The sequence below is a fragment of the Myotis yumanensis genome, unplaced genomic scaffold (assembly GCF_028538775.1).
Source record: "Myotis yumanensis isolate MYYU_CA2020_CCGP unplaced genomic scaffold, mMyoYum1.0.hap1 SCAF_1, whole genome shotgun sequence".
NCBI lineage: Eukaryota > Metazoa > Chordata > Mammalia > Chiroptera > Vespertilionidae > Myotis > Myotis yumanensis.
The window spans coordinates 165,665,758-165,690,135 of NW_027223752.1; the positions used below are offsets into that span (position 1 = coordinate 165,665,758).

At 38.2% G+C, this 24,378-nt stretch overlaps 1 protein-coding gene across 2 annotated transcripts in view; it reads left to right on the top strand.

Moving 5' to 3' along the window:
* TAF3 (TATA-box binding protein associated factor 3) overlaps positions 1–24,378 on the top strand; it is a 177,726-nt gene that overhangs the window by 151,791 nt on the left and 1,557 nt on the right. For both annotated transcript variants that reach the window (XM_070391664.1, XM_070391672.1), the window contains exons 5-6: positions 20,956–21,211; positions 24,072–24,178. In XM_070391664.1, coding sequence (XP_070247765.1) covers positions 20,956–21,211; positions 24,072–24,178 — 363 coding nt within the window. The remainder of the gene's footprint in view (positions 1–20,955; positions 21,212–24,071; positions 24,179–24,378) is intronic.

Below are 24,378 nucleotides of genomic sequence, written 5' to 3' on the forward strand. Positions count from 1 at the left end.
TAAATATTTCCAGTTTATCTTATTTATTCTCTGCCACAGACCTGCCTGGAATTAATCATTCCTTCAAGGAAACTTGGTTCCTTTTTGTAAAGAAGGGTTTTTAGGAATCACAGTCTGGTTCTAGAGGTGCCCATTGCTACTAGGAAGTCATTGCTAGGCCTTTACAATAGCCAGAACTAGAAAATAGTTATTTTTGTGAAGAAACAAATTATGAGTTTATACTCATATTTCCAGTTGATAAAACTATTGAATGAAGCTAAAGATTAGATTTTTCTCAGTCTGTTTATTCATAAAATAAACCCACTGTGCATGTCTGACTAAAATGCTGTCCTCCTAATGTCACCTGAAATAACATTTTTTCAGTGTAGCTGTGTCACTAGCATGATACACCTTGAGTTTCATTCATTACCATTTATTTTCAACTTGCATTTAATTTTAGAAATTTAATTTTCTGAATATGTAAAACTTACTTGACTCCAAAGTTGAAAGAGTGTAAGTCTTGCTTCCATCCCTGTCCCTCTATCTTTACACTTCTTTCCCTGTAGGTTACTATTTTTGTTTATTTTTTTATTCTAGTATATCTTCTTGTAAATATAAGGAAATGTGCATTATTTATTTTTTAAAATACATTTTTATTGATTTCAGAGAGGAAGAGAGAGGGAGAGAGAGAGAGAGATAGAAACATCAATGATGAGAGAGAATCATTGACTGGCTGCCTCCTGCACAATCCCTACTGGGGATCAAGCCCACAATCCTGGGCATGTGCCCTTGACCAGAATCGAGCATGGGACCCTTTGGTCTGCTGGCCGATGCTCTATCCACTGAGCCAAACCAGCTAGGGCTGTGCATTATTTATTATTTACCTGAGTATTAATGCTCTTTTAGGATATTGTACAGATTTTGAACATTAGACAATAGGAGTATAGTCATTTGGGTTTTGAGTCCTTTGGAAATGAAGATTCTACAAAGGCTATATTTTCCTGCACTTCATGCAAGTTGTTCTATTTTTCAAATAGATCCTCCTGAATTAAAAGATAAAATGTTTGTACTTGATATGTACTTGACTATGACAAGATAAAATATCCATTTTGTGAGATGATGTAAATATTCAAGAGGCAAGCTATGTGAGCTTGAGTAATTAAATCCATTTACAGCTGTATTATAATGAATGCCAAAAGTTGAGCTATAAGGATCAAGAATGAGAAGTACTTATTGATTTGAAGAATCAACATACAACTGATTCTCATAATTGTCTTTGGGTATCTGTTCCTTTTAATCAAATGTGAAATATGGAAATGACTGTTACAATTTGCTATTTTAAGTACTGATAACTGTAAAATATGATTTCTCCTAAATTCTGAATATTTATTTTTATACCTGAGATAAATACTTGGTATATCTTCTGTTTCGACATAACATGACCCTAAAACTTAACTTCTTAAAGCAATAAACTTTTATTACTTCTTGCTTCCTGTAGTTTAGAAATTTGGTTGACTAGTCAAGCTGCTGCCCAGGGATAGTTTTTAAAAGTCCAGATCTAGAGAATGTGCTGTGAGCTCACACACGTGGCTGTTGGCAGGAGGCCTCAGTTCCTCACTGGCTGTTGACAGGAGGCTCCAATTAATGGTCATATGGGCCTCTTCCTAAGGCAGGTTTGATGTCCTCATGATGTAGCAGCTGGCTTGCCCCCAAAGCGAGTGACTTTAACGACAGCACTGTCTCTTATGACCTCACTTGGATGTCCAAACTCCTGTTTTCATGGTATCCTATTAGTCATATGAGTCAGCCTACCCATTCTGTGAGAGGACTATACCAGTGTGGGAAGACTGGAAGGCGGGACCACCAGAAACTGACTACTTCATTTGGGCTTAGTATTTCTGAGACTTATAAAGTGAAAGTAAGAAAGCCGGCCCAACTATGCGATTTTAGGGTAATATTATATAGTGAAATTTTAGGGATCTTGTTTTGTTTGTGGTAAGAAGGAATTAGTTTAAAATACATCATGGGATTCTTATATGGTATTTCATTTTGTTTTGTTTTTGTTTTTTTTTGTTTTTGATCCTTTTCCGAGGATATTTTTCCATGGATTTTTAGGGAGAGTGGGAGAGACAGAGACAGAGAGAAACATTGATGCAAGAGAGACACATCAATTGGTTGCCTCCTGCACTCACCCTGACTTGGGCTGGGACCAAGCCTGCAACCGAGGTACATGCCCTTGACTGGAATCAAACTGGGACCTTTCAGTCCACAGGCCAATGCGCTATCCACTGAGCCAAACCTGCTAGGGCTATATGGTATTTCAAAGGTGCAACCTATTTCTGAAATTGATTAAAATTTTAAATCAGAAGAAGAAAAGTGAGTTGTGGATTAAGGTACTTATTTTTTTATCAGATTTTTTTTTTCTCCCAAACTCTGAAGAACTTCCCTCATCAGAAGTTTATTAAAATTCATGGAGGTGATTACAAGTTTTTAGCTATGGCATCATTTTGTTACCATTGAAAAATGGCTATTCACCTTTAAGTGTAAATAAGTAAGCCATTGTGAGGGAACTTTTGAACTTTGTGTGCAGTTTAGTAGCCAGTTATTAGACTCTGATGATTTAGATTACTGGCTTCATAGTGTTTGCACACAATAGCTGGATAATGAGGAGCATTAAACTCCCTGTGCAGACATATCCACATTGTGTTTGCCTCTAACCTCGGAGGCTCTGTGTGGCTGGAGAGGTGAAGATTGGCTCTTTATTGACTTGTCACTCTGTGAGTTTGCATTACAGGCCAAGCAACTCATGACCCATTCTGTTTATTTCACTGTTTTGTGGTGGGGAAACAGGTAAAGAAACCCTGCTGAAAATCCTTCCTTCTGCACGTTTTATGAATAACGCCAGTGTTTATAGCAGTTAGGGAGCTCTGATCAAATCCTCCAAAAGATGTAATGTTAGCAGCACGGAGCCATTGTGGAACACAGCTGTGGGCGGTGTTGGTTACTCTGTGAGACTTTCCTTCTTCAACAGAAAGCGCTGGAGGAGAACCTACTATGCAATTAAATAGGAGGGAAAAAGTGATACTTCAGGTGGGAAAATATGAACAAGCAAAACACTGTTTAGAAGAATGCAGCAGTAAAGCTTGGCAAGAAAGGCCAATAACGAATCCAAAATTACTTTTCGTTTATCTCACAAGTGATGAGGAATTATATCATCTTATACTGTTTATATATTTTTGTGTAATATTCAAAATTGAGGAGATAAAAGAATTATTCATAAAACTGTGCATCTACTTACTACAGAAGTAACATAGCAGCTTAAATAAAAAACTTTAAAACTCTAGTAAATTTTCTCATGAAATTCAAGAGTTGGGTACTTTAGTGCCTACATGATACCAGTCTCATCTCTGGGAAACAGAAAATTAGGACATGTTTTGTCTCATCAACACTGAGTACCCACTTTAATGTTTGGCCTTTTGCTATTCAGAAAATTTGAATGATAAATATACACTTTATTTTTAATATTTTATTGATTTTTTACAGAGAGAAAGGGAGAGAGATAGAAACATCGATCAGCTACCTCGTGCACATCTCCCACTGGGGATGTGCCCGCAACCCAGGCACATGCCCTTGACCGGAATTGAACCTGGGACCCCTCAGTCCGCAGGCCAACGCTCTTATCCACTGAGCCAAACTGGTTTCGGCTAAATATACACTTTTAAGGAGTAATTTGATGGAATTGGAGAATATTTGGCATTTTGGAAGAATTATTTTTATTATGTTATTTTCATCCAAATGTCATTTCTCTAAATTGAAAAATAAGATATATACAAGTAGATATTTCTGGGATTTCAGATTCTGCCCATAAAATGAGTCATCAGTCTGTTTATATCCATTGGCTATTGCTAATGCTAAGCCATTCTCAAAGGTACCATTCACAGGCTTTATAAATGAGGGAGAAATCCAAGAAAAATAGAAAGAAAATGAAAGGGGATTGGAAAAGAGTCAGGTAAGGCAAATAATATTCATTATGTGTCCAATATAGCTTAAAACAATTTAAAAGCATTTCCAGACAGCAATTAGGATGAAATCTTCATGACGTGTTTATACCTTGCATTGGTGTGGTAATTATTCTTGCTCTGGGAATCAATAGATGGATGAGGAATTAGAATCCATGCCGGTAAACAGAAAGCTCAGTGGTCTTGGAACCCATTAAGTAAGTAGTATGGGAGGAAGGTAGGCAGGAAGGAAAGAATAGGGGAAATTAGCCCATTTTGAAACATTTTAAAATAGACAAAAATACTTAAAAGTCAAATATTTTTATATAAGCACTAGAGGCCCGGTGCACAAATTTGTGCACCAGTGGGGTCCCTCGGCCTGACCTGTGCCCTCTCGCACTCCAGAACCCCTTTGTGGATGTCAGAGAGCTGGTTTCGGCCTGATCCCCACAGGCTAGGCTGAGAGACCCCACCAGTGCAAGAATCTGTGCACTGAGCCTCTAGGATACATATAAGATCTTTGGTTAATCTCTTCCTGCCCTCACCCTCCCCCCTTCCCTGGAACAGATTCATCAGTCTGTTCCATGTTTCCATGACTGTGCATTGAGCGTCTGCCCCCTGGTGGTCATTGCATGTCATAGCTACAGATGGCTAGTTGGCCGGTCACTTAGGATTTTATATATATGCTAGTGGCCCGGTGCACGAAATTCGTGCACGGGGGAGGGTATGTTCCTCAGCCTGGCCTGCACCCTTTCCAATTTGGGACCCCTCAAAGGATGTCCTACTGCCAGTTTACAGGGATTGGGCCTAAACCGGCAGTCGGACATCCCTCTCGCAATCCAGGACTGCTGGCTTCTAACCACTCACCTGCCTGCCTGCCTGCCTGATTGCCTCTAACCACTCTGCCGGCCGGTCTGCTTGCTCCCAACTCCCCCCCCCCCCCCGCTACCAGCCTGCTTGCCCCCAAATGCCCCCCCGCCAGCCTGATTACCCCAAACTGCCCCCCCTGCTGGCCTGCTCGCCCCTACTTTCCCTCCCCACTGGCCTGCTCATCCCCAACTGTCCCCTCGCTGTCCTGATCACCTCCAACTGACCCCCACTGATGGCCTGCTTGTCCCCAACTGACCCCCCTGCTGGTCTGCTTACCCCCAACGGCCCTGCCCCCCACCAGCCTGATCACCCACAACTGCCCTCCCCTCTTGGCCTCTAACCACCTCTACCTCGGCCCCACCACCATCATGGCTTTCTCCAGAAGAACATCTGGAAGGTCTCCCAGTCTAATTAGCATATTACCCTTTTATTAGCATAGATGAATTATTTTATAGAATAGGCATTTTATTATAGATGGTTTCCCATGGCATTTTTTCTAAAGAAGTAAAAATTACTTTAAAAAATGTTTCAGGAAGACTTTGAGAAATTTACAGTATCTGCTTTTCTTCCAAGAAAGTTGTCACTTTTATGCCAGAGTGAGAATTATTTGTATGCTTTGTATGTCAGCATTGGGCCACTGTGACTGGGGGGCACTTAGCTTGACTTGAGAGTAATTATCTTGCTCACTGTCTGGGAGGGAGGGTGTGTGGCAGAGGAGATAAATACTCGGTTCTGGATTATTCATAGATTGCTGACTTTCTGGATTGCTTGTGCAAGCCCCTCCTTTTATTGATGTCCACCTTCTATTGACAGACATCTACCCTGGTAGAGAAATGAGATGAAACTCTCTTTCTTTTCATTGTAAAAAGCATTTGAATTCCTAAGATGTGATAAGGCCTCCCAACCATCCACAGTCAAGGTACACATTTTCATGGAGGATGTTCCCACTCTTGAATAAATCAAAACAATTTTTTTTTAAATTTAAACTTTCTTCTATAACTGTTTTCTTGTTACTTAAAAGCTAGTTTTTTAAAAACTACTTCCAAAGCTTTTCAAGCTGTATATGTCCTTGGAATGAATTTATAAATTAGAATTGAGCCCGGCCAGTGTGACTCAGTGGTTTAGCATCAACCTATGAACCAGGAAGTCACAGTTTGATTCCAGGTCAGGCCACATGCCCGGATTGTGGGCTTGATCCCCAGTACAGGGCGTGTAGGAGGCAGCTGATCAATGATTCTCTCTCATCATTGATGTTTCTTTTTTTTTTTTTTTTTTAATATATTTTATTGTTCTTTTACAGAGAGGAAGGGAGAGGGATAGAGAGTTAGAAACATCGATGAGAGAGAGACATCAATCAGCTGCCTCCTGCACACCTCCTACTGGGGATGTGCCCGCAACCAAGGTACATGCCCTTGACTGGAATCGAACCTGGGACCCTTCAGTCCACAGGCCAACGCTCCATACACTGAGCCAAACCGGCCAGGGCTCATCATTGATGTTTCTATCTCTCTCCCTCTCCCTTCCTCTCTGAATCAGTAAGAATATATTTGGGGGGGGGGGGGAGTGTATATGTTTGTAAATAACAAAACATGTATTTGATGCTCTTAGAAAGTCTTATTTTCTTTCATTAAAACTTGTGCAGTATAGGGAACTCCGTAGATTCTCTTAATTTGAAGAAAGTTAGAGGGAAAGGTACTAATTCAGAGTTCCTTGGGAAAATGTGTCACTTATATATTTTTTTATGTTTATTTTTTTTAAATCAAAAACTGAAATATTTTCTATTCAGAAAATATATTTGGATCTAAATATCTTCTATAATTTAAAACCTAAAATATCAATTTAAATATTTTAAACATGGTTGGGATGTTTGTTTGTTTTTTAAATAAGTTAGGTTACTGAAGTTCTACATGTTACTGGATCACCTGGGGTAATTTTCTGATTGGAAAATTAAGAATTATAGTCAGAGGGGAGGACATGAGAATTTTTAAAGAACATATTCAATTTACTTTAGAAGCCAAACCTCTCTTATCATGTGACTTGTTTTGTATGTTTGTTAAACTATATTATCACATAAGCATTGCTGCTATTGGAACAAACAGTGACAGTTGATTCGGGTCATTTGAATGTCCACTGTCTGTTTTAATTTGTCTGTTCGTTTTGACTCTGTCATATGCTCAAACTTCAGTGGAAGTCATGAGAACCTATTATTTTTGCCTGCTCCCTCCTTTACTTTGGAAATATTCTTTTTTACTCAGAGGGACCTTAACTTTGATGTAAGGGATTGTTTCCGTGGCCAACTGTTTTCTTCCTTGCCAAGTAAGACAGTTGTTGTGAACTGTTCGTGATGGCTTCCCCAGGATACTTGCAGATGTGGTTGAGAAAAGTCATTCCATCCCCAACCTTTGCATCTCAGGTGCTGGGGGTGCCATGGCGATCTCGGGGAAGCAGGCCAGCCAGCACCGATCCACAATGCGATCACCGATCACTGGCCCCAGGCAGCCCGCACCCCAGGCCTGGGGTTGTTGCCTCGCCTGCTGCCAGGCTTTCCAATGGCGATCACCTGCTAGGGGGTGGGCAAAGGCAGCCGGCAGTGCCGCCTTTGCCTGCCCCCCACCTCTTGCCTGCCACCTGGGTTTCCGATCCCTTTCGCCTCCCAGGATTGCGCCTATGTATGCAAATTAACTGCCACCTTTGTTGGCAGTTAACCACCATCTTGGTTGGCAGTTAATTTGCATATTGCCTTGATTAGCCAATGGGAAGCATGTCAGAGGTACGGTTAATTACCATGTTTGTCTATTATTAGATAGGATAGATTCTCTGCAATATTAGACATTAAGCTTATTAAAGTTGATAGATTCTCTGCAATATTAGACATTAAGCTTATTAAAGTTGATGAGTATGTGATCAGGCACTGTTTAATACTGCAAATAAGCCCTAACCGGTTTAGCTCAGTGGATAGAGTGTCAGCCTGCATACTGAAGGGTCTCAGGTTCGATTCCAGTCAAGGGCATGTACCTTGGTTGCGGGCACATCCCCAGTAGGGGGTGTGCAGGAGGCAGCTGATTGATGTTACTCATCAATGTTTCTAACTCTCTATCCCTCTCCCTTCTTTTCTGTAAAAATCAATAAAATATATATATATTTTAAATACTGCAAATAATTCAAAGACCAGTAAGATACACACCGTACTTCTAAGAAATGTACTACCTAATGTGGATGATAATGACAGATATGCAAATAATTAGGGTACAGTGCAACCATGGATGTTATATTTCTTTAAAAAGACCCAAGACTCTGAACCAACCTTAATATCTAAAGGCTGTTCAAATGATCATTTCAGTTATGTACAAAACTAGCATAGTTTTTTTTGTTTTTGTTTTTAATTTTTTTATTGATTAAGTCATTACATATGTGTCCTTATCCCCACATTACCCCCCATTCCCCCCACTCATGCCCTCACCCCCCTGTTGTCTGTGTCCATTGGTTAGGCCTATATGCTTGCATATAAGTCCTTTGGTTGATCTCTCCCCCTTACCCCCCACCCTCCCCTACCTTCCCTCTGAGGTTTGACGGTCTGATCGATGCTTCTCTGTCTCTGGATCTGTTTTTGTTCATCAGTTTATGTTGTTCATTATATTCCATAAATGAGTAAGATCATGTGATATTTATCTTTCTCTGACTGGCTTATTTCACTTAGCATAATGCTCTCCAGTTCCATCCATGCTGTGGCAAATGGTAGGAGTTCCTTCCTTTTTACGGCAGCGTAGTATTTCATTGTGTAGATGTACCACAGTTTTCTAATCCACTCATCTGCTGATGGGCACTTAGGCTGTTTCCAAATCTTAGCTATGGTGAATTGATGCTGCTATGAACATAGGGATGCATATGTCCTTTCTAATTGGTGTTTCTAGTTTCTTGGGATATATTCCTAGAAGTAGGATCACTGAGTCAAATAGGAGTTCCATTTTTAGTTTTTTGAGGAAACTCCATACTATTCTCCACAGTGGCTGCACCAGTCTGCATTCCCACCAGCAGTGCACGAGGGTTCCTTTTTCTCCACATCCTCGCCAGCACTTGTCGTTCGTTGATTTGTTGATGATAGCCATTCTGACAGGTGTGAGATGGTACCTCATTGTTGTTTTGATTTGCATCTCTCAGATGATTAGTGACTTTGAACATGTTTTCATATGTCTTTTGGTGTTTTTTCTGTCTTCTTTCGAAAAGTATCTATTTAGGTCCATTGCCCATTTTTTGATTGGGTTGTTTATCTTCCTTTTGTTAAGTTGTATGAGTTCGCTGTGAATGTTGGAGATTAAACCCTTATTGGTGATAACATTTGCAAATATGTTCTCCCATGCAGTGGGCTTTCTTATTGTTTTGTTGATGCCTTTTATTTCTTCTTATTGTCTGTGCAAAACTTTTTTATTTTGATGTAGTCCCATTTTCTCTTTAGTTTCCATTGCCCTAGGAGTGGTATCAGTGAAGAAGTTGCTTCGGTATATGTCTGAGATTTTGCTGTCTGTGGATTCCTCTAGTATTTTTATGGTTTCCCGTCTTATGTTTAAGACCTTTATCCATTTTGAGTTTATTTTAGTGTATGGTGTAAGTTGGTGGTCTAGTTTCATTTTTTTGCATGTATCTGTCCAATTTTCCCAACACTGAAGAGGCTGTCTTGACTCCATTGTATATTCATGCCTCCTTTGTTGAATATTAATTGAACATAGTGGTTTGGGTCGATTTCTGGGTTCTCTATTCTATTCCATTGATCTATATGTCTGTTCTTGTGCCAGTACCAGGCTGTTTTGAGAACAGTGGCTTTGTAATACAGCTTGATATCTGGTATTGAGATCCCACCTACTTTGTTCTTCTTTCTCAGGATTGCTGCAGCTATTTGGGGTCTTTTTTTATTCCAGATGAATTTTTGGAAAGTTTGTTCTAGGTCTGTGAAATATGCCGTTGGTATTTTAATGGAGAGTGCGTTGAGTCTATAGGTTGCTTTGGGTAGTATGGACATCTTGATGATGTTGATTCTACCAATCCATGAACACGGTTATGTTCTTCCATCTGTTTATGTCTTCCTCTATCTCTTTTTTCAACGTCTTGTAGTTTTCTGAGTAGAGGTCTTTTACCTCGTTAGTTAAGTTTATTCCTAGGTATCTTAATTTTTTTGGTGCCATGGTAAATGGGATTGCATTTTTAGTCTCTCTTTCTGTAAGTTCATTATTGGTGTATAGAAATGCCATAGATTTCTTGGTGTTAATTTTGTATCCTGCTACATTGCCGAATTCATTTATTAAGTCTAATAATTTTTTGATAGAGTCTTTAGGGTTTTCTATGTACAGTATCATGTTATCTGCAAATAAGGACAGTTTTACTTCTTCTTTTCCAATTTGGATTCCTTTTATTTCATCTTCTTGTCTGATCACAATGGCTAGTACTTCCAGTACTATGTCGAACAGGAGTGGTGAGAGTGGGCATCCCTGTCTTGTTCCTATTCTTAGGGGAATTGGTTTTAGTTTTTGCCCATTGAGTATGATGTTGGCTGTTGGTTTGTCATATATGGCTTTTATTATGTTGTGGTATGATCCTTCTATTCCCACCTTGCTGAGCGTTTTTATCAAGAAACGGTGTTGGATTTTGTCTAATGCTTTTTCTGTACCAATTGATATGACTATGTGATTTTTATCTTTCAATTTGTTTATGTGATGTATCACGTTTATTGATTTGTGGATATTGTACCATCTTTGCATCCCCGGGATAAATCCTACTTGGTCATGGTGTATGATCTTTCTGATGTACTGCTGAATCTGATTTGCTAGAATTTTGTTGAGGATTTTGGCATCTATGTTCATGAGGGATATTGGCCTGTAATTCTCTTTCACTGTGTTGTCTTTATCTGGTTTTGGTATTAGGGTGATGCTAGCTTCATAGAATGAGCTTGGAAGTGTTCCTTCCTCTTGAATTTTTTGGAATAGTCTGAGGAGGATAGGTTTTAGTTCTTCCTTGAATGTTTGGTAAAACTCCCCTGTGAAGCTGTCTGGCCCCAGGCTTTTGTTTGCTGGAAGCTTTTTGGTGACTGCTTCAATTTCTTCCATAGTTATCGGCCTATTGAGATTTTTAGAATCTTCCTGATTGAAAAACTAGCATAGTTTATTTGGTTCTCCTCACTTGACCCTTTTCTTATTGATCTCTGCTAGTGATGATACACTCAGTTTAGATATACTAATTGAGCAGGTTTTTTATTTAGCTTGGGACTTTTATTCCACAAGTTTACAGCTAGGCTATGATCAACATTTGTCTGGAAGGCTTTAGCCAAGTCATCATATTTTTCCAGTAATTTATTAAATTATAACATATGTACATACAGAAAAGTGAACACGTTATAAATGTACAAATCAACCCATTGTTTGAAAATTCCCAACAAAATGTAAGATGTGTGACACTTGTGACAAGTGTTTTTAATTTATTCTATGGTTGTTGTTGTTGTTAATTATAGGTAAACCAAAAGGAAAAAAACATGTACTAGGTGTACCGGTTAATAATGCGTATTTTTTTTTCAATAGATGGAGTTACACATATGTTGATATATACTTGATTTGATATGTATGCTATTTTGTTGTATTGACAGCAAGCTTCAAAACTTCATATGTCAAATTTTCTGAAGGTGTTAACATTATAGATACTTTTACACTTAAAAATGTCAAATTTCATGCCCAAAAAGAGCATTTGCAGGAAGTTTTAATTCATTACTTTATTTTGAAGAAAAAGTTATCGTATACTTCAGGAAGCTTATGGTGAACATGCTCCATCTCAAGATACTTGTGAATGCTTTCAAAGTGATGATTTTGATGTGAAAGACAAAGAATATCCAGGTCAACCGAAAAAGTTTGAAGACCAACAATCACAAGCATTACTGGATGAAGGTGCATGTCAAACTCAAAAACAACTTGCAGAAAGATTAAACATTGTTCAGCAAACAATTTCTGATCATTTATAAGCAATGGGAAAGATTTTAAAGGAAGGAAAATGGGTGCTACATCAACTGAATGAAAGACAAATGGAAAACCAATAAGTCATCAGTAAAATGTTGCTTCAACATTACAAAAGAAAATCTTTTTTGCATCGAATTGTGACTGGCGATAAAAAGTGGATTTATTTTGAGAATCCCAAATGCTGAAAATCATGGGTTGATGATCGAGGTGAACCAGCAACACCAACTGCAAGGCCAAATCGCTTCGGAAAGAAAACAATGCTCTGCGTTTGGTGGGATCAGGAAGGTGTGGTGTATTATGAGCTTCTAAAACCAGGTGAAACTGTTAATACTGATCGCTATTGACCACAAATAATCAATTTGAATCATGCTTTGATCGTGAAACGCCCAGAATGTTCTAGATGGTAAAGTAATTTTGCTTCATGATGACGCACCATCACACACTTCAAAACCAGTAAAAGACACGTGCAAAGATTTTGCCTGGGAAGTATTAACCCACGTGCTGTATTCACCAGAACTTGCTCCTTCAGATTACCACTTGTTCCGATTTATGGCACACGTACTTTTTGAGCAGCACTTCAAAACATGCAAAGAAGTGGAAAATTGGGTCTCTGAATGGTTTGCCTCAAAACAAGAAAAGTTCTATTGGGACAGTATCCACAAATTACCTGAAAGATGGGGAAATGTGTAGCTAGCGATGGACATTACTTTGAATAAAGCACTTGTGATGCTTCTCTAGAAATTATCGTGTTTTCTTTGATTACAAAATCTGCTATTATTAACCGGTACATCTAGTATAGAACCAATTTCTGGGCATTTTTGGTGTATTTTTTTAACTTTTCTAAGTACATATTCAGTCATTCTTGTTTGCTTTTGCTTTTTCCCTACAAAATTGGGCCCTATTATATATACTATCCATAACCATTTTGGGGCATCTATATGTGTATATATTTAGTGTGTGTAGCTGTGTATCTGTGTGTGTATTATGACTTCAAATGACAACATAGTATTTTCTTAATTCTCCTATTTTGGGATATTTTAAATAATTATAGTCATTCTAATTTTTTGTTTTTTTGCAATTATAAACAATACTATAAATAATGTTCTTTAGCCCTGGCCAGTGTGGCTCTGCTGATTGGAGTGTCTTCCCTTCCATCAAAAGGTTCAATTCCCAGTCAGGACATATACCCAGGTTGTGAGTTTGATCCCCATTCAGAGAGTGTATGGGAGGCAATTGATCAATGTTTTTCTCACATCAATGTTTCTTCTCTCTCTTTTTCTCTCCCTTCCTCTCTCTAAAAAATCAATTGGAAAAAATCTTCTAGATTAATCCTATATAATAAAGAGCTAATATGCAAATGGTCATCACACCCTCACACCATCACACTGTAAAGGCTCAGACACTCAACACTGGGGAGAGAGGAATGGGGACCATCCAGGCACAAATGAGCTCGCGAGAGAGGAATGGGGACCAGCCAGGCTGTGGCTCAGGAGAGGGACAAGCCACCTACCCTGTGGTCCTGGGTGCCTGTGGCTGCAGCTGCAGCCCAGGCAAAGCTGGCCCAGGTCCTAGGTGCCTGCGGCCAGCCAAAGGGAGGGAAGACTGGGTCCCTGGTGCTTGCAACCAGCCAGAGGAGGGAACTCTGGGTCCCAGGTGCAGGACAAGGCAGAGGTGGTTTGGGGCAATCAGGCCAGCAGGGGAGGAGTTAGGGTGATCAGGCCAATAGGGGCGATCAGGCAGACAGGTAGAGGGGTTAGGGGTGATCAGGCAAGCAGTTAGGAGCCAGCAGTCCTGGATTGCAAGAGGCAGTCGGACATCCCCGAGGGGTCCCAGATTGGAGAGGGTGCAGGCTGGGCTGAGGGAGACCCCCCACACCCCCATGCACAAATTTCATGTACCGGGCCTCTAGTAAATAAATAAAGTTTTTTTACCCCGTGTCTTTGCATAGCTATCTATTTTCTCAGGATAGATTTCTAGGTGGGAAATTGCTGGTCAAAACTTGGACATTTTTAAGGTATTGGTAATCATTCAGAAATACTGTGCCAACCACCCCTCCCATAACCCCATCTTGACATGCACTGGGCATTAAAATTAAATATGTTCAGATTCATGAGGTTCTTACTAAATGCCAGTTACCATGGTAAATGCTGAAGATACAGAAGTAAAAAAACTTTCCATTCCTTTGAGGAACTACCAATATAGCTGGGATAACAAATATGTGTACAGACTATTCAGTTATTCTTCAGCCTTTTGAAATTTTGTCAATTTTTTTCAATGTGTTCTTGAAAAGCGATTAAGTATTCTGTATTTGTTGAATAGTTTTAAAATGTCCATTGGGTCAATTTTATTATTTTTGTTATTTTGTTCAAACTATATCTTTACTGGTTTTTTGACTGCTTGCTTTGTCAGTTACAGAGAGATAGATAGGTTAAAATCTCCAATTATACTTGTGGATTTGTCTGTTCTTACAGTTTTGGTTTATATATTTTAAGAATGTATTTTTTAAAATATGTTTTTATTGATTTTAGAGAAAGAGGAAGGGAGAGGGCTAGAGAGAAAAACAGCGATAAGAGAGAAACATCGACTGGCTGCCTCCTGCCCGCCCCGTACTGGGGGACAGAGCATGCAACCTGGGCATGTGCCCTGACCAGGAATTGAACTGGTAACCTCTTGGTTCCTGAGTCGACACTCAAGCACTGAGCCACACAGACTGGTCAGCAGTGTATTCTTAAGGGCATTCATATTTTAAATTGTTTTATCTTCCTGGCACATTGGAACCTTTTATCATTATGATTATGAAATAACTTTCATCATCACTGATAGCCCTTGCCTTAAAGGCTGTTTGAGGGTATGACTTTTTTTTGTCCTTGTATTCCTCTTTTCCTAGCATCTTAATTTCTTCATTTCTGTTGCTTAGATTAGTCTCATAAATAGCAAGAGTTGGGTTTTATTGTTTTACACAATCTGACAACCAAATTATTTAGACCATTTATATGATATAATTACTGAGATTATGAGTTAAAATCCACCTTGTTTGGGGCTTTCTCTTTGTCTTACTATTCTATGTTTCTTTTTCTCTCCTTTCTTTCCTTCTATCAGATTGGGTTATTTTTTATTACTCTATTTTTCTCCACACTGCTTTAGAAGTTATTACATATACTTTATTCATAATTTTTACATGGTTACCCTAGAAATTACTATATTTAAAGTTAACAGCTTTACATCTCCTTCCAGATAATAGACATTGGAATATTTTAGCGTGACTTACCCCCTCCTGGTTAATATAGTATTATATCTATATATTTTACATTTTTTATCATTCCACAATATATTATTATTGCTGTTTCTTTTAGTCAATGTCTGTTTAACCTTACCAACATCTTTGTCATTCTTTGTTGCATCTTAGACCTTCTGATGGGATCACCTTGTCCTGAAGTGCTTTGTTTAGAACAGAGGTGCTCAGAGTGTGGTGCATAGGTCCCTGGAATGTACACTTTTTAAATAGTTTGTGTGATGAAGTGGAAAGTAATGAAATAGGAAGTACTCATAAAACACTTTCACTAAATATGAGAGTTGTTTGAGGAAAAGCATTTGTGTGATTAAGTTGCAAACTGAACTAGCTGCTTTTCTCACATATTTTTTTTTGCTTGAAAGAGTAACTGACAAACTAGCCAACATTTTCTCAAAAAAGAACACAGTAAACCTGTTATTTCAAAGAAAATATTGAGAGCATTTGTTATAAATTATAAAATTAAGCTTTTAGTAAAAATTAGAATTTTAGAAAACATCTCATTACAAGTTGACAGTTCCTCAGCACATTAAGAAAATTGATGAGATGATGGTGACACCAACAAATGTCATTTTTTCATCTTGTATCATGAAATGTGTAAATGTTTGGAAGATCTTCATAATTTCATCAACCAACATTCCAAATGACTGGTGCATGATATTACAAAACCATGTATGGGTAAAAAAATATCTATTCAAAATGCTAGACATAGCAATGGATCTTAATGTAACAGAATATGGTTTCAGATTGTACATTGCAACTACCTTTTAAGAAACTACCACATGTTGCATTTTGGTGCAGTATCAAAGAAGAATTTACACAATTATCTGAAAAGGCCACTAAAATACTCCTCCCTTCTCCAGCTACATATGCATACATTAAAAAGATTTGCAAAAATATTAAATAGTGGCCAGTCTTCTCACAAAATAGTTTTGTCTTGAAAAACATACTTACTTTTCATTAAAAAATAAAGTTATCTGTCAACATGTAATGGGTTTATTATTGCTGGTTTTATTTTTTATATATATTTTTTATTGATTTCAGAGAGGAAGGGAGAGGAGAGAGAGTTAGAAACATCAAGGATAAGAGAGAACAGAACCTCTTGCATGTCTCACACTGGAGATCGAGCCCGCAACCCAGGCATGTGCCCTGACTGGGAATTGAACCTGGTTCATAGGTCAACACTCAGCCACTGAGCTACACTGGCCAGGCTGTTATTGCTAGTTTTAAACTAATTACTAGATCATTACTTTTTAGTTTCTGTTTCAATTTTAATATGGTAAATATTCACAAATAAAACATACATAAAAATTACTTAGGTTTTTCAATTTTTTAAGAATGTAAAAATGTAAAAAAAATATTGAGATCGCTACTTTATTTTTTGACATAGTAAAATTATTTCTTTGCAAAAAGACATAGTAAAATTATTTCTTTGCAGATAATATGCTCTTATATGGAAGAAATCATAAAGACTCCACAAAAAGTTGTTAGAGCTAATAAGTGAACCGAGCGAAATAGTATGATACAAAGTCAACATGCAAAAAAACCAATTACATTTCTAACTTAAACAATCTTAAAAGGGAATTACAAAAACAAGTTGATTCACAATAGCATTAAAAATAATAAAATAATTAAGAATTAATGAGGTGAAGACTTGTAAAATCTATACTAATAAAAGGGTAATATGCAAATGGTTGGGATGCCCTCAAGCATAAAGGCCGATCAGCTGGAGGCTGCATGCAGCAGGCACGGGTGGGCGGGGACTTGCAGCGTCAGGGACGGGGGTGGGGCGCAGCGGAGGCCTCTGCCATGGCCTGGCCCTGGGGTCCACAGGCCTCCCGCGGCTCTGGCCTACCTCTTTGGGGCAATCCATTGAGGAGCCCTGGATGGGTGGGTGTGGCCTACCTCTTTGGGGCGATGAATCGCGGGGCTCCTGCACTGTGACAGGGCACAGGCCAGGCTGGGGGATTCCTCCCCCCCCCCCCCCAAGTGCATGAATTTCGTGCACCAGGCTACTTAGTAAAGCTATAAAAGATTCATAAAATAACTTAAAGACAAATAAATGGAAACAGAGAGATCGCTACTTTAGAATTTCTTGTAGTAAGAGTCCACTGGTGTCAAATCCTTGGGTTTTGCTTGCCTGAAATGTCTTTATTTTATGCTTATCCTTGAAAGATGTTTCTAAAGACAAAATTTATTTTTCTTCAGCACATTGAAGATTTATTCCACTGTTTTCTAAATTCATCATTGCTGTTGAGAAATCAGCTGTAATATGTTTCTTCTTTGAAAGTAATTGTTCTTAGAGTGTAAGCCCACAGACTGAAGAGTCCTGGATTTGATTCCTGTCAAGGGCAAGTACCTTATTTGTAGGCTCAATACCCAGTCCTAGTTGAGGTGCATGCAGGAGTCAACCAATCAATGTGTTTCTCTCACATCTATGTTTCTCTCTCCGTCTCTCCCCTTCCCTTCCACTCTCTCTAAAACTCAATGGAAAAAAATTTCCTGGGGTGAAGATTAATGGAAAGAAAGTAATTGTTCTTTTTTTCCCTCTGGCTGCTTTTCAGACTTTTCTCTTTGTGATGTTTTCATTTCACTCTGACATGTCTACTTATCTTGCCTGGTTTGTTAGGTGTCTTAAGTCTAAGGACTGGTATCTTGCATCAGTTCTATAAAAGTCTTAGATATTCCTTGTTAACATTTTACTTTTGCCCCTTTCTCTCTAGCATTATGATTAAACTTGTACTAATTAGACTTTTTGATTGTATTCTCTTTGCCTCTCAAGGCTAGGTTCTACATTATTTCTTCTGTCTTACTATTCAGTTTCTAATTCTCCCATCCATTAAGTTTTACACTTCATTTACTACATTTTACATTTCTATAAAGTCTGTTATCTTCAAATTTACTAGGTCACCCTTTATACCCTCCTATTACCTGCCAATAATTTCAGTCTTTTCCTTTTATTTTTTAAGCATTGTAAGTAGAGTGGTTTTGTAGTTGATAGTTCTAGGGTCTATGATCTTTATGAGTCTCTTTATATTGTCTGTTATTTTTTCTGCTTCTCCCTGAGGCTGCCTTGCCTCCTTGTATGTCTGGTTATCTTTCATTATCTGCTGCTTTTTTTCTTAAATAATTGTCTGTGTTAATAATATTAATAACATTTCCTCTCAGGATGATTTGTGCTGGGTATCTGGGCACATTACAAGCCCAAATGACTTGAAATATTACATAGTGCCCTGGACCACCAGAGCTGAGAATTCATGAGATTCTCATTCGTCCTTACCTAATTGGTGTAGCCTGTTGGGAGTCCTTAATGTGGGGAGGAGTTCTATTAGACTTTATACTTTGGCAGTCCCTGGCCTTTGGAACCTGTCCTCTTTATCAAAACCAAAGATCAGATTTGCCTTATGAGCAAATACCCTCAGGCAAAACATCTGTGTTCTACTTACCTCTGGGTTCCTGCATTTTCTTTAGTTTTGTTTCCAGCACCCATGTTTTAAACTCTTATGGGAAATTGCCTCCGCAAATAGTGTGTTTTAAATTTTTAGCCTAACCATAAAAATAAAGAATGCTTGCATTATAGATATTAACACAATAAATATAGTATTAACTCTTATATATAAGGCAACACTCATTCAGTAAGCATCAAGGGTCAGTGGTGTATTAGTTAAGATCACAGGTTCTGAAATCAGACTGCCTGGGTTTAAATTTTGGCTCTGCCACACAGCAGTCTACTAATCTCTCTGTGCCTAGATTTCTTCATCTACAAGAGGAAAGTAATGACAGTGCTTACCTCATTTGGTTGTTATGAGGATCAAGTGAGATAAGGCAAGTAAACATTTAGCATAGTGCCTGGTATGCATTTGGCTTTCAAGTGCTTAGAACAGTTGGGTACTTAGTAAGTGTTCAATAAATATTCACTATTATTTATGTTACCCATTTATTGAGTGTCTCCTGCACAAACAGTATATGTTAAATTTTCTAGTCTTTGACTATATTCAAGTTCAGAAGGTATCACACACTTTCATGAAACAAGTGGAGAGCAATTAAATAGCATTAGTTATTTGCTTCCATAGCAATGGCATTTTTTGAAATAATTTAATGTCTTAAAATCTTCTGATCAGATTAGCAAAAAAATGATGCTTTTTAGTGGAGGTGGTCTGAGAAAATGGAAGTATGCAGGCTGGTAATGGTGGTGCTAGGGGTTGTCATGCATAAGAACCATGAGTATATTGCTGGTGCTAACGCATTTGTATATAGTGTTTGACATGTTTCTCTATGTTCAGGTTCTCACTAAAACTCTCAGAAGCAGCTATATTTATTTTCACTTTGTTGATCAGAAAAGCAAGGCCTAGATAATTGTGCAACAGTAGGAAGAGATAATTTGGTGCAGTTATTTTAGAGAGCAGCTTGGGATTCCTAGTCAAGGTAAAAGGTGCATACTCTGTAGTCTTGGGAAATTCTTGAACGTATTTACAGTTAGCATAGAATATGTACAAGGCAATATGTCCTACACTCAGTAGGGCAAAGAGCAAAAGTCCCTTGACTTACCCATGGAATACCATTTAACAAGTACAATAAATAATATTGATCATATGTATCAACATGGATAAATCAAGAGACTTAAAACTAAGTGGGCAACTAATAGATAAATAAATAAATTCTGGATATCTAATGCACAGCATAGAGATTATCTTCAACATTACTGGATTATACGCATCAGAATTGCTAAGACTAGATCTTAATTGTTCTGAACCCAAAAAGAACTGATAATTATGTGGCATGGTAAAGGTATTAGCTAATGCCACTGTACTAATCATATTACAGTATTACAATAATACCAAACCAACACACTGTACATCTCCTACGTACACAATGTTACATGTCAATTATATCTCACACAAAAAACTAAGTGAGAAAAGCTAGTTCCAAGAAATAAATATAATTTGATATTGTTTATATAGTTGAAGCACATAAACCAGTAGTACAGTGTGTATTGTTTATGAGTACCCATGAAGGCAGAAAAGATACAACGAACAAACTTACAAAAACAAATCTGCCAGCTTGAGGAGAGTGTTTACTCTGGAGGAGCGAGGGAGAGAGACCTGAAGCAAATATGGCAGAGGGCTAACGTCTTGGCTGTTACCTAAGCTGTCTGTTTTCTCTGTGCTTGAAATGATTTTTTTTTTCAAGTAAAGGAACTTGTTAAAAAAAAAAAAAGAAAAGAAGAAGAAGAAGAAAGCTGTGGAATCAAAAGATCATGGTTCAAAGTCTGCCATCCATTTACCTAGTTCCTTTCTCTCTTTAATCCTGTTTCCTCATCTATAAAATGGGATCACTATAACTTCTTTGAAGTTGTCGTGAGGACTAGATGAGATTATATAAAGTGCCAAGTATAATATCTAACTTCTTATAGGCACTCAGTGCATCATATTTTTAAATAACTTACCCAAGGTCTCATAGCTAGCCTGTGTCAGACCTAGAATTTGAATGTAGATATCCTGACTCTGAGTCCAGTGCTCCTTCCATTGCATGAGTTCTGTGAATAAGACATTGTTAATGAAGAGACAGATCCTCATTGCACAGCTCTAGTTGTTAGTTGGCAACATCACTGCTTTTCTCCTTCCACCCCCCAGAGAACATATGTGACTCTTGAATAAGTTGAGAGGTGAATGGGTGAAGGGCCTTGAACTCAGGTCTGTAGCTATCTCTGGACTCTTCAAAAAAGAATTTTGCGACTAGAAGAAAGTTACTTTGTAATAATGTTTTAAAATATTTAGTTTGATTCAGCTGTTCTGTTTTGACTTTTCCTTTTCTCTTTTGTTGACAGTGTCATCAGCAAAGTGGTTCCAGCCCCCGAGGCTAAGCCAGCTCCTTCTCTGAATAGACCCAAGACCCCACCACCAGTGTCAGTCCCAGCCACTGTGCCAGTGCATGTCACTCCTGCCCCAGTGCCTTTGCCACTCCTTGCACAGTCCACCTCGTCCCCCGCTTTGATGCCATCCCCGTCCCCTGCCATCTCTGGAGCCGGAAGTTCAAAAGCCCCTGTCCGGAGTGTGGTAACAGAGACCGTCAGCACTTATGTGGTACGCAGCATTTATTTTATAGCGTTTTTTTTAAAGTCACTTAAAAGCTTACTCTTTTATCATGAAAATGTTTTCAATTAAAAAGCAGTGTCATATGTATCATTATTGAATTTCAGAGGCAATTCTTTATGACTGGAAAGATTTTCATTGCATTTTCAAGCTTTTGGCAGAAAAGTATTGTATTTCAATGTTCGCATATTTAGTCTTCATAAATAATGCCAAAGCATTGTTTTTCTTTATATTGTTTTAGAATATGATTATATACATATATACAACAATATCAGTGTATAAATATAGAGAATAATAGTTATATTTAAATCTCACACTGAATTTTTTGATCAAGCAATTAAATTATTCACTTAAGAGTATAATTTATGTAATATATACAGATCTTATGGGCCAGCTGCTGTTTCTGAGTAACAGCACTAATTATAGTATGTCATTGGCAAAGGTCCAGAATATACCAGGCTTGCATAATAAATGAAAATGAACTTCTAGACCACAGAGCTCTTTGAGTATACAGTGTGTCTTCAGATGTCAAAACTCACCTTGTTGAGTTCAGCAACTGACATGGCCTTGACCACCAAATACTCTATATATAGACTGTGACCTGTAAGCCTAGTGATAGCTCGAACCTTTTCAAGTAGATATGATTGAAAAGTGGTGGGGTAGGATTCATGATAGTTGTTATAAATCATGCAAATATTATATTTTTAAGGCATTTTGGGAGGAATTTCAACAAGTCATTACATATTGGAGGCACTATAATGATTCAGAGGATAAAAATCTCGAAAGTATTGAGAGAGGATATAAAGGTCTGGAAAATTAACAGAAAAGTATTAAATTGGCTATTTAAGACAAAAATGGAAGATGTGATACAAAAATCTGTGATCATCAAATTGGTCCATTTGCCCAGCCGGCATGGTTCAGGAGGTCAAGGTTCAATTCCCAGTCAGGGCACATGCCCAGGTTGTGGGCTTGAACCCCAGTGGGATGTGTGCAGAAGGCAGCCAATCGGTAATTCTCTCTCATTATTGATGTTTCTATCTCTCTCTCCGTCTCCCTTCATCTCTGAAATCAGTAAAAGTATACTTTTAAAAAATTGGCCCATTCAAGGGCCAATTGCTATAGGTGTTTAATTGAGGCCACATCACCGCAAGGCAGGTTGATCAGGAAAGATTTTGTTTAACCTCCATTTCTTCATCTGTAATGAAGGGGTTTATGGTAGACTAGATTATCACTAGATTATAACTATTGTCTATATCACTAGATTATAGTTTGTTCTAGCCCTAAAATTTCTGGTTCTCCAGTGGATTTTTGAGGCTAACTCTTTGAAGATGGATCAGATTTACATAGACAATGTGGATGAAAAGCCTTCTGTCTCCTAAGAGACATTTTGTAGACTGAGAACAAGAAGTGTGATTTGGAGGAAAGATGCAGTCTATAGAGCAAAACAGCTGATTTTGTCACTGCGCAATAGTGTGACTTTGGGAACTGGCAGTTACCTTTCCATAGCTCCAGTCTCCCCATTCTTAACCTATCCAAGGGTTGTTTTAAGATGATTAGATGAAGCAGATGTTTGGAAGAACTTAGTAAGCTGTCAAGTGTTCAGTATTAGTTATTAGGGATGCTATGGCAAATTCCTCTTGTAGCAATAGAGTCATGGCCTTCTAATTTCAAGACAGGTCAACTAGCAGCAGGACTGGCCATGCATGGCAGCTTCAGGACATAGGATCTGGACTGGTCTTAACCATAGACAGCTGGCATGTGGTAACTGGTGGTTCTCTCCCCTTGAAATTAGAGAGGGCTGAGTCAGAGATGTAGCTGCCCACAGCTTTCTTTAGGAAGCTTTCCTATGAAGACGACTGTCTTTGTGAGACTCGTTAAAACATGGCAGGCCTTTAAATAGCACATCAGTAGACTGAAACAGCTATGCCCCCAATATACCCTTTCACACAAAGAAAGCCCTTTCTTTTTGCATTTCTAGTCAGTGTTATATTTGAAAGTGAAGGAAGGAACCATACTTTACAAAATAAACTGAATGAAATTATATGCTGTGTTATTGTGAAAACTTGAAAATTAGCATTTAGTTGTTGCTGTTTTTGAATGCCCATCATAGAATTGTTTCTTCCAAATTGGTTGGTTAATGTGAAATTTGAGGAAGTGGAACAATTAGGGATGTGTCTTATTTAGAACCGGTAAGTTAAGTAAACTCCCAAGCACATCATCTTTGTAGAAAAATAATATTTAAATGTGTAGTTCTTTGGCTTCATGAGTTCCTTATTTCATTTGCCCTTTAGTGATTGTACTTTGCTGAAAATGTCATAAAGGGAATGGAAAGTTACTTAGTAACAACTCTTTTATATCCTTGATCTTATCAGCTAGTTCAGGAGAAGGGTTTGGCTAATAAGTAATAAGGTGATACATGCACTATTGGCTGTACATATGAATTCCATGCCTGTGAATGTGACTGAGGAACTACATATGGTTGAGCTCTATAGTTCAAAAATATCAGTTGTTATTGCCATAAAGACCCTAATTATTAAGAACTGTTTACAGGATTTTTTTAGATAAAGGTGGCTATAGGATATGTTGTTCACAGAAGTTATTATAAAATGCTTTTTTTAATGACTTACACAAAAGAGTTCAAAATATTCATTAGAAATGATCCCAGAATGGTGATGCTCATGATCATGACTTTAATAAATTGTTAACTACTTTTTTTTTGGTTTAGTATGTCGGTGTATTAGGTTCACAGTATAAAGTAATCACTCTTATCCTGCCCTCTTTTTGGTTCTTTTCCCCCATTCCATCTTTGTTTGCACACCCTCCCCTCCCTCAACCCCATTTAAAACTTCAGATCCGAGATGAGTGGGGCAATCAGATCTGGATCTGCCCTGGATGCAACAAGCCTGACGATGGGAGTCCCATGATCGGCTGTGATGGCTGCGATGACTGGTACCACTGGTGAGTACTCCAAGCATCAATGAGTGCCGGTCACTCCCTTGGGGCGACACTCTGCAGAGCAGATTAGTGACTTTGGTCCATCTTGGATTGTCTCCCCTTCCGGTGCTGTCCTCAGAATCATGTACAGGGCAAAAATCACTGAGCCAATAAAATGTAATTAATTTTAAAAATAAAGTGTTTGGAATATTGTTATTCAACCC